The 11,880-nt window shown below is 38.6% G+C and overlaps 1 protein-coding gene across 2 annotated transcripts; it reads right to left on the reverse strand.

The window, feature by feature from the left end:
* Nucleotides 1–258: 258 nt before the first annotated feature.
* Nucleotides 259–3,762, reverse strand: LOC103712865 (cytokinin dehydrogenase 6-like). Of its 2 annotated transcripts, XM_088710515.2 has the most exons (6): nucleotides 2,932–3,762; nucleotides 2,412–2,539; nucleotides 2,052–2,321; nucleotides 940–1,205; nucleotides 624–860; nucleotides 259–367 (listed from the first exon to the last, which is right to left on the reverse strand). In XM_088710515.2, exons 1-6 carry the CDS (start codon nucleotides 3,575–3,577, stop codon nucleotides 352–354), a joined length of 1,563 nt encoding a protein of 520 aa, XP_088566641.2. In that variant the 5' UTR covers nucleotides 3,578–3,762; the 3' UTR covers nucleotides 259–351. The 2 variants fall into 2 exon arrangements, with proteins under 2 accessions (XP_088566641.2, XP_026662638.3); XM_026806837.4 differs by having other exon boundaries at nucleotides 259–860; nucleotides 2,932–3,761.
* Between the last annotated feature and the right edge of the window lie 8,118 nt (nucleotides 3,763–11,880).

Genomic DNA, 11,880 nt, shown 5'->3' on the forward strand with positions numbered 1-11,880 from the left:
CTGATAGACCTAACCCTTCACCTGCTATTCACAGTCCACAAGCACAATCCAATATCATGAGTTCATGACAGACTCCATAACTGAGAAGCAAGTAGATTGACCATGGGCGAGAAGGGAACATGAATGAAGTTATATGTCATTTCATCCATGTCATTACCTTATCCTTCGCAGGACATGTCATTCAGTATCAGCTGGCATCATCACTAGCTCTTAAGTGCCATCATCCAAGGGACATGATAGAGCACCCGACACAACGAATACCAAAAACATTATAACCATTCTCCATTCTTTTTTCAGGGTGAATACCCATCCTCCATTTAATGTTATCCTCTTCCCTCTCCTTGTACTTGCTCATGTAACTAGTACTCTGAAAAAAAAAATATACATGGATAAAGTACCATAGAAACCTAACAACCCCCCCCCCCCCCCCTCTTTTTTTTTTCTTTCCTCTAAACTGTACACCAAAGTTTTTTCATGTTGAGCACTATTAGCTTCCTTGATGAAGCTCTCTATTTCCAAAACACATGGTCAAGGTCTGCTAGAATTTGGAAGAGGAGTTGTGAGCAGCCATTGAGGAAGTAAATATCTGCTGCCCGGGCGACAACAGGGATTTCGGATCATACCTCCTTTTCCTCTCCACAATTGTCTCCCATTTTGAGCCAAAATGTTCCATCCAATCAGCCTGAGTTGTATAATGGGGTAAATACTGCTTATGACTGATTCCAGCCTGATTGCAGAAATGAAGTATCTCCTTGTTTTGATTCTCCAACCGCTCCCATGCATGCACCCCGGACCGCAACAGCCCAATAGAATAGAAGATCTCTTCATCAGGAATCACAGCCGACATCCTCCGATCCCACCTGCATCAAATCCATTTTATCACTCATACTTCATGATAAAAATCTATAAATGATGAGCTGCATGCAACTGCATGCATACTTGTTTCTGTCCATGGGGTAAATCAGAATTGGACCCGTCGAGTTGTCATGCCTAAGGATGGACTTGAAGACTCCTCGATCGAAATCGATGATCCTAGACCTAGGAACAAAGATGTTGAGCCATGGATGGGGGACATTCCAGAGCCCCTGGGAGCGAAGCTTCAGTTCTCCATCACGCACCCTGTTGAGGAAACGAATGTAGGTGACGTCGTTCGTAAATGCAAATCCTGGCATGAAGCTCAAACCTTCAAGCAACCACTCGAGTTCCTGCCAATGGCCCAAAGTGTTATAATGAATTCGCATGCCGACAGAAATCAAGCACGAGTTTTAAGGGCTAACCAAGTCATCAAAGATTCATATTGGTTGAGGGAAGACTCAATCAAGATATGAGATATCTAGTAACCCATTTGTTTGACGTGGCAATTTGATACCAAGGAAGGTATTTGAGATGGTGCATTGGATTCCAACTGAGGTGGTTCGAGCACTTTATGATGCAGGTGGCACAACGGCTAGTGGTTTGTAATAGTTCAGACAAAGCACAAGTAAAGGACGGGATATAACGTGGTTGAGGGATATTTTGTGGGCTGTCTGGGACTTGTAGGTGCACCCCCACACTACTCCCTAGCTGTAGGACTTGGGACCGAGCTGCATGCGGCCATGTACTAATTGAGCAGGACTCCTTTTTTTTTTTTTTTTTCAAAAGTAAAGCAATCCGTTTTTTTGTTTAAAAATATAATGTAAACATTAGTGTTAGCAATAATAATAACAATGATAATGACATAACAAAGCAAAGAAACTTGAACCATGTTTTTTTTTGAGGACATGTTAATCTTATGCAAATAATAATTGCATGAGCTATGTGACCCTGCAGGACCATATAGCTATGGACCACCAACTGTGTTTGGACAACAGGGTCGGGGAGCTATGTACGTACCATATGTCATTCCTAGCAGAAACAAAAGAATTTTATGGGAGATCTTTGTAGGAGAATCAAGAAAAGATGGACCCTATGATCACAGTGAACGTTGTAGTAAAACAACATGGTTCCCCACGTAGACATCAGCATGCGTCCAAGCTAGCTTAAGTTGGGGTGGTGGGTGCGGGAACTCTTACCTGATCAACCATATGAACCATGGCCTTGTCATAATACCTGGCTCCCTCCAAGCAATAGACAGCACCATACTGTGCTGCTAGGCTGCTTATTCTCTCCAGGTCCCTTTCCGAGAAAAAGGAAGATCTCCAATTATTACCTACATGATGGTCCATGAGAATAGAACCTTCCACATAGTTAAACCCCTTATTTCCATCATCCAAAGATATCAATTTCTCCTGGTCCCTCGCAAATGCCTCGAAGTTCGTGTAGATCAATCGCACCCATCTCACCTACATGATCATATTACATGCCACATAAGCATCTATATATTGATGTTGAAATATCGATCAAAGCAAAGCTTTAATTCCTTGGTTAATTACCATTTGTGGTGCCGGCTCCAAGGCGATGCGAGCACGGGTGATGATTCCGAACTGACCCAAGCCTCCTAGAACCGCAAAGAATAGGTCCGGCTCGTGGTCCTCCGAGCACGTCACCATCTCTCCCTTCCCTACGTCACAACAAGAGATTTAACGATCCTACGACGCGACATGAAAAACTATGTCAATGCTTTGAGTTTGGTGCAACCAGCACAGTTAACGTGTCATGCCAAAATGCGTGGTAAACTATCCAGATCAATCTTATCTATCATTCAAAGGATTTGGATATATCAGTATAGATGCAGCTTATGCTATCACTATATTACAAAACTAAGGTACAAAAGTTGATTTAATCTTATACACCATATGGATGTTGCATCATTGGACTTTCATGTTCCTATGATTGTAGTAGATACAGTTGCTGATGTGTTCTCTTGTTTCTGATGCTTCAGAAAATTGGAAAAATTATGCTGTCAGATAAAAGTTACGAAAAATTATGCCATCAGACGGAGATAATTCATACCGGTGATGACATCCAATTCATAGACGTTAGAGATCTGGGGGCCATGCAGGAAGGCTTGGCCGCTGACCCCGGCATTAGAAAGCGTGCCGCCGACGGTCAGATACAAGTAATCGGTCCACGACATCGGCGCAAGGCCATATTTCAGCGTCTCCCGCAGCACATCGATCCAGAACTGCTCGCCGCCGGCATCCACATAGCCCGAGACGGATCCCGCCGGCGAAACACGAATCCGTGGCTCGCCGTCGCCGTCGCCGCCGCCGCCTCTCCTCATGGACGTCATCTCGATGACCACTCCATGGGGAGCCAGCGCCTGCCCTCTAACCGAGTGGCCATGGCCTCGAGGGGCGATGGTGAAAGGTTTGGGAGAAGAGTAGGAGAATCGGACGAGCGTCATAATGTCATGGACCGATGAAGGATAGAGCACGGCGGCCGGGAGGGCCTGCGTGAGACGGCCGAAGTCGGTGGAGGCCCGGGTGGTGGCATGGTGGTCGATACGTGTCCTGGGGCCTATGCCGAGGGCTTGGAGCTCTTCCGGCAGCTCCTCAGGCCATGGCCGGTGGGAGGGACCAACTGTGGGCACTAGGCTGCTTGTGATGAACAAAACTATGAGGAAGGTTGATATAGAGCTAGTTGTTAGGAGGACCATTGTGCTGTCTTATGAAGTCCAGTACAGTAGTGGAAGCAATGGAGAACTAGACCAAGAAATGAAAGAGCAAAGGGGAATATAAAGAGGCAAAGGAATCGCCCTTTCTTTTATTTTTTAATGTCAAAAGGCACAGAGGAGAAGCAGAGATCCTGTGCAATGTGGGGAGAGGTGACAGGAGAAAAATAAGACAAACAGAAGGAAAAAAGAAGAGATTTCTCATGTGAGGTGAGATAGAGCAGGGCGGTTACGTTATTTTGTTTGGATATAATACGGTTTCAGGCGGTAGTGACGAATGGGTTGGTGTGGTCCCAAAGCAGGATGGGCCTTGTGGGCGCCGTCCGGATTGGGCTTGGACGGGTGAGATCTTGTGGGCTGCTGTCTTCGCTGTCGTGACGTTGGGTTGGTGTCAGAGTCCGAGATCCAGGTTTGCTCCCTTTGTTGACCATGGAAACCAAAAGCCTGATTTATTTATTTATTTATTTCAGCAAAAGATACTTTGTAAACAATGACCATTGCAAAAAAAAAAAAAAAAATCCAACCAAGAAATATTATGCTGTGGAGCAAGCAACACCATTTTATTCAGCAAATTAGCATTAATGTATTGGTGGTGCATATTCTTTTAATGATCATTATGTTTTTATTTAGCTACGCAGGTATATGCAGGCATGCATGGAACCTACATCACTGGGTACTACCATTCCACAAATATTTAGGTCCTTTTTATAAGGCCTTTGTTGTGTTATTAAACATATGCATTCATAATGAGCCTTTAGATAGTAATAATCGTTGTTTTGTATATATTTTGATTGTTAATCTTAACAAATAATATTTTCAATCCAAGTGTGGAAATTGATCGTGAAAATAGCTTGTTATTACATGAAGTCATCGATTTTTTTTTTTTTTGTTAAAATGACTAATTACTAATTCTACTTTCAGATTGAACAATGTATATAACTACTATTATTTTATTTATTTATTTATTTTGTTACAATTTGCCACTATTTTTATGGGAAAGGACAAAGAAAAAAAAAGCCGCTGCAGGGAGGTGATTCCTTCTTTCACTATATTTCCATTCAATATATGTTATCGTCAAAGTTGATCTAGAAGAAACAAGAGGTGCGATCTTCCCTTAGAGAAAGAAAGACATGACATAAATCAATAGTCAAAACAAACCTTACTTATGTGCTAATTTATTTGAGTTAGTGTATAAAAAATAATTGGAATGGATGGAATGTCTAAATTTCTGGTCAATGAGGTAGGCAGTGGTAGGTTTTGCTCACTTGGACCTTGCATGCATTATGTTGAAACTAAAAGAGGCAGGGGACCGCAAACATGATAAGGTTTGTTGTTCCCCTCGGCACGATTTTAGTTCTAGACTAAAGCAAGAGCTTAAAATTCAGCGACGAGTGTCATACAGCTAAAATTTTGATGTGTATGTTGATGCATACTACTATTTTGTTTCTAGCTTATGATTGTAACTTTAGAAATGAAAATAGAAAAAGTTGCATGATAGAGGGAGAGAGAGAGAGTTAAAGAAAACTACTTAACTAATAGGTATAGTTAAGTAATTAGACATGACTTCTATAATACTTACATGCATCATTAGAATATTTTCAAATTTTACTTCAATAGATTTAGTAATAAAATTGACAGCCTAATCTGCCACTTTGAAATACTGAAATGTGAATCATTTACAAGTATACTTTAGATCTATTGGCTGAAATCTAAAGCCAGTTTGGTATATATGCTTCTTTTATTTTTCAAAATCTAAAATAAAAAATGAACTAAACTCAACAACATGTATAATCAAACTTCTAATATTTTTCAAATTATTCATAAAATTTTCAGATTTTTTGGAAGCAAAGATATTGCCAGCTCGCAGAACATAGTGAAAATAAAAGTAAGGAATCAGAAGTTTCATGCAAACACTGTCATCCATATCTTCACTGATTTGCACAGAAACAAAACACAAAAGCAACAACAGTGACAAACGGGCCCTTATTAAGTTTCTGCTGTACTGCAATATGCATAAGCTTCCATTTGACTATAGTTCGATCGTCGGTCCCACAGATGCAAACAGTTCTCATTTGCTTCCATCTTAAATTGTTTAGAATTTTGTTACAGATCAGGTCTGTGGCAGATGTTGATTGATTTAGAATGATGATGACCCATCTCTCTTCTTATTAATGCTTATCTATTTAACAAGAGCATAAGAAATATCGGAAGATCTAGTCTATCGATCTACGCCGACCATATATCCGAATTATAAATTTAACAGTAGATTTTTTGGGCAATAAACCACCTTTCGACAAGATTACGATCAGAGAAATGCATGTTTATAAATATTGCACTGTTTTCGTGGCCTATGGAGTTTTAAGGTGTATGAAAGTAATGTGTAGGCTTCTCGTTCGCCATAGTACTGTAGCAGAAACGAACTTGCACATGGAACTATGTACATAAAGCCATATCTCGTGGGGGCAACTAAACAAATAGAGATCATAACGTGATGCATGCTATTGCATGTGCTTTGAAGGGACGTAGTTCCCAGCTGATGGGTAGTTGTTGCACCAACCCATGGCAAGGAGTCATCAACATGGAAGACCCAAGGGTCAAGCAATTAATGGTATCTCTGAAAAAAGAACATAAAAATATTTTAAAATAAGATCAAGGGTATCAGTTCCCTTTTATATTTGGATCTTCCCATAGGAGAGATAATGACCCCCAGCCTATCAGAGGCACCCTACTACATATATATCCTTGATACCTACACCTTATATAAATTACCTTCAACATAAGCGCGTGCATAGGCTTGCACATGCACATTATATATATATATATATATATATGTATGTATGTATGTATATGTATATATATATATAGAGAGAGAGAGAGAGAGATATGTATGTATGTTTGTATATTCTTGGTACTTGGACTATATCGATGCTTTCAACCCGGTGAGTTTTGGATAATAAGCCACTGACTGCTTTTGAATGATGTTGGAGGCCTAATACAAGGATTGGATTTTATGAATGTTAAGTAATGGGATTGTCAGTTTAATCAGTGCAGTGCAGCATGTGAAGAAGAAGTAGGCTTAGAACAGAGACACACATGACTTGTGACTTGGTACATTCATGTGAATGCATGTGCATGGAGATTTCTGTATGAGAATTGCGAGTGGGCATGCAGTGAATGGCATATGAAGACCAGTGCATGGAAATAGAAAATATGCAATATTCAAATGTAAACATGCACATGCATGGAGAAATGCCTGCATATTAAAATTTCATGTCGCCGACCGACCGACCGTAGAAGGAAATCTAGTACATGCCACGCACCTAAGACTTGCTTTGATGAACGTTGGCTCATTGAGACTTGCCTCCATAAGCAATGGTTCAAGGATTCTACCATGTCGAGACTTGCCTTGAGATTCATGCATGCAGAGAGACGTACATACCTGCATAAAAATCTGATGCATGGCCATGCACCATAGATTTGTTCGCCAAGTAAGAAATTGACCTATATATGGACCGAAACCTCCTTCAATCACAATTTAGTTAATTTGAAATAAGAAAAAGATGCTAGTTGACATAAAAATTGAAGGTAAAAGGACTCCAAATTGAAGCTTAGCTACATGAAACCAATGCGATTAATCTAAACGCAATCGAGTAAGAGATTAATCATCCTTGTCCTTCACAAATACAACCAATAACTGCACGTACCTTTTCTTTTTCCTGTTGAGAAAAGAAAGGTTTATCAGATGTCCATTAATATTGACTGCATCTTGTCAAGTTGTTTGGACCTTAAATCAGCAATATTTTCTTGTGTCCTTATAAAAGACTGCTTACTGACACTTCCAAAGTACCATTATATATATCCAAGTTCTGCACTTCCGATTTCTATCTTTTCACCCCCAACCTCAATTATTGCACATGGATCGTTGTTTATGCCCGTTAGTCATGCTATCATGCCCAGTTTGAAAGTCACCCATCAATGTACATGAACAGAAATCCAAGCAACATGTTCTATAGCATTTAAATATACAGGTTTCATCCTAATCACTGGAAATAAGGAAATAAATTTTAAACAAAATGCAAGACAAATGAACTCCTTTTTCTTTTGCAATTTACTATGATTCATGGATACATTCTAATGATCAAAAAGAAGCCAATTACTATGTGGAGATACAAAAGAATAAGACGAGTTTCTAGGGAACTTGACAGCGGGCTGCAGGGCTCTAAATAGAGAAGCATCAGGGTTCTCAGCATAGAATATTGTCTTGCAACAATTCATCTAACAATTATTTCTTGATCGATGATCTTGAACATGAACTGCACCCCGAGAAGATTTTCTTCGTGCCTTCTGAAGGTGTGTTTGCTTGTAGAAATTTGTGCATTAATTAGGCTACTTACCAAATACAGAATACAACAGACCATTTCAACTAAGGCTTTACTTCTAGCAGATGCAGAACACAGTTATAGCAGTATAGTTGAGTGTAAGAATCACACACCCTCATATAATGGGGGGCAACTGTCAAAAGCCTCATGAACAATATAATCATGTCAAGATCTTCGGGTTATTTTGAAGTCGATGTTACATGATGCAAAAATTCACGACTTCGCTGACATTGTCTCTTTCGATACATACATGATGGAGCTGGACCCTGATCAGTCACAAGGGAAAAAAAATGTCTGAGTCGCCAATGTACAGATTGTGTTGCTCAAATTATAATCCCGGTAGTATGCTTTCATGATGAAACTAAAAGAAAGATCGATGGATCTAGATATCATAGGCCTCTCAGATATTATTTATATCGACTAAATTGCACAAATACAAGCAATCAGTTCTTTTCAGCAAGTATACAAGCGCTCAAGATCAAAAGTACACATATGTGAAGGAGTTTATATCAATATGCTCTCATTTTTATGAGATGCAGCATTAGCGACCATCAAAATTAATAAAGTGTTCCCATGCCTTTTGTTTAGTGTATGAACACCTAACAAGATCGATTAATGCATAGATTGATTTTGCAAGTATTAGAAGTGAAAAACATAAGGAGTTTATCAGGAGTGAAACATGCAAGTATTAGAGGCCCGTTTAGCAGAGCTATTGTAGGGCTCCAAAAAAACGAAAAAGGAAGCAATTTTAGGCCCCATCGAAAAGCTATTTGGAGTTATAATTTTTTTTTATAACCAAAATACCCATGATAAAATATAATAATTATAGAAAACGATAATATTAATATATAATGATAATAATGATAATATTTTATATCTTTATTAGTGTATTATATGATAAATATAATATTATATTACATTATATGTTAATACATTGATATATTATGTTATATAATAGCAAATTATATTATATTATTATGCTATTGTATACAATATTATATTACTATATTATATATTTATGTATTAATATATATTATATTTTATTATACTATGTTGTATAATACTATACAATGTCTTTCATGATCATTTTGTCATACTAAAAGTATTTTCTCAGTATGTTTACCAAACACGGGTCTAGGACTGCTGGTGTAGAATAGATATAATTTGAGAATAGTTGGAGCACTAGCTGTGAATTGAGTGCATTGATGTAATTGAGAGGGATGGGATGGACTTCTCCCTCTCTCTCTCTCTCTCTCTCTCTCTCTCTCTCTCTTTCTTTGTCACAAGTGGGAGTGTGATCACAAAGTCCTCTCCGATGTTAGATGCGTGAGTATCTTTGTAGGGATCATAGCCCAAGTAATCACGTGTTCCTCTGATTTTTTCTCATGCAGACCTTATCATTGCACCAACCTTTTCTGCCTTCGGCTCCTCTGGTTGGTTACGTCCATGGCAAAATTTTCAAGAACATGCGAACCCGCAAAAGACGGAGCCCCACGACAATTGTTGTTTAGTAATAAAATAAAAATAATGGCCAGGGAGGTTGTAAGGATTGAATCAATCCCTTTCCAATCTGGAACCATCCAATCATAAAGCAAGTTATTTTGGATTAAGCATACATAAAAAATATTTATATATAACTTATTTCAAGTAGATTAGATAGATTGTTGATAATGACTAGATGCCGTCACTTGTTATTTTTCAGTATAATATGTTTAAGATATAGTTAAATATTTGATTTACAATATTCATATGGCTTACATTTTTGATAATTATAAATCTAATTTCATTCAAAAAATCTCTATGTCAGCAAAGTAATATTGAACTCGATACCATCTTAAAAAAAAAAGTGCATGATCCAACCCAATCTGCTTGCAACCGTTACATCTGCTGTCAAGCAAAGGATAATATGAGAGTACAAATATACATACATACATACATACATACTATATATATACATATATATATATATATACATATACATATATATATATACATATACATATGTATATATACATATACATATGTATATATACATATACATATATATATATACATATACATATATATATATACATATACATATATATATACATATACATATATATATATACATATACATATATATATATACATATACATATATATATATATATATTGTTGCGAGATTTTTTGGGCCCACGCAACAGCATAGTCCCAACCGAGCCGAGTAGAGAAAGAGACTACGTCTCTCACGAGATATTGTCCGCTTTGGGCGCTCCGGCTCGCGCGTCCAGTGCTACGGGGGGAGCCATTTCCGGCCCGCGCGTCCAGCACTGACAGGGGATGCCCTCACGATTTTGCCCTTCAAAAGGCGCCTCGTGAGGAAAAGTTTTGGCCTCCCCATTATAAGGCAAAGATCTTTCTGCTGAACGGTCGATATGTGACTAAATTCGGGCCCTCCCACAATACAGCCCCCCGGACCTAAGAGGGGGGGTGGGGGGAGGGTACCCCTATCTGGCGCGCCATCTGTTGCGGAATTTTTTGGGCCCACGCAACAGCATAGTCCCAACCGAGCCGAGCAGAGAAAGAGACTGCGTCCCTCACGAAGTATTGTCCGCTTTGGGCGCTCCAACCCGCGCGTCCAACGCTACGGGGGGAGACATTTCCAGCCCGCGCATCCAGCGCTGACGGGGGATGCCCTCACGGTTTTGCCCTTCAAAAGGCGCTTCGTGAGGAATGTTTGGTCTCCCCATTATAAGGCACAGACCTTTTCGCTGAACGGTCGATATGAGACTAAATTCGGATCCTCCCACAACATATATATGGTTACGAGGGAAATATGAACAAAAGTGTACAATGTTATACTATGATAATATGATGATGGTTAAATAACTATGGGTATTTAAAAGCTTGTAAACTATAGATGGCATATTGTGAGGGGTCCCCAAATTATGATTAGTTTATATCAGGCATTGTCGTGTGACACCTGCGTGCACGTGTGAGCGCGTGCGAAAGGGACTGAATGCATCTTCCAAGCTGGCGAATCTCTGAAATCGCGGGGGTCCATGTACCACGAGGTGAGATGACGCGTGGAACTAAGTCAGGGTTCCGAGGGCTAGATTTCTTAGGGTAGGCTTGTCTCCGTGAAATAACAAGTATCTCCCTTTGAATTTTATTATTTTTTTTTTTCACTCACAAGACGTTGGCTTCCTCAACTTCCAAAGCAGGGACAAACTGGTGTCATGGAGGACTAGAGCAAGATTTTTATCTCTGCTGGTATTAGGGACGCAGCAATAGAATAAATTTTTGAGTAATTTTTTTTTAAAAAAAAATTTAAATATAAATTATATTTATATTCAATAATTTGATAAATTTGCACTTATCTTCATACAATTTATTTTTATTCAATACTTTAACTCATAATTTAACAGAACGTTAGTCAAATCATTAACATTAAATGGGATCCAAATGCCGCATCAGAAAAATTTCAAAAAATAACAAAAATAAGATATAACAACTACCTAAGAATATAAAAAAATATAATCATCCAACTTCCAACACAAAAATAGTTTCACTAATGCCATTAATTTAATGGAATGTAAGTGTATATTTTATAAACTATTGGATGTAAATGTAATAAATATAGACTTCAAAAAAAATTATAATTTAATTTAAATTTTATTATCTCAGCAAACAGGCTCATATGTTCGAGATATCAGCTGTTACCCTAAACAGGTTATCATTGAGATCTTCCAATCTTTCTTTTACAATCTTAAATTGATTTTAACAAGTCAACATCAAAATCAAAATCTTACACACTTAAAGAAACAGCTAATGTGAGTTTTCTAGCACCGGCCAATATTCCGAAATGTTGATTTTCTGAGATTCCAGTTCATCTCACCATCAGCTGTCCACCAAAATATCGAAGCG

The sequence above is a fragment of the Phoenix dactylifera genome, chromosome 1 (assembly GCF_051530095.1).
Source record: "Phoenix dactylifera cultivar Ajwa chromosome 1, Ajwa_hap1_PhDact_Kaust_v1.1, whole genome shotgun sequence".
In the NCBI taxonomy this organism is placed as follows: domain Eukaryota; kingdom Viridiplantae; phylum Streptophyta; class Magnoliopsida; order Arecales; family Arecaceae; genus Phoenix; species Phoenix dactylifera.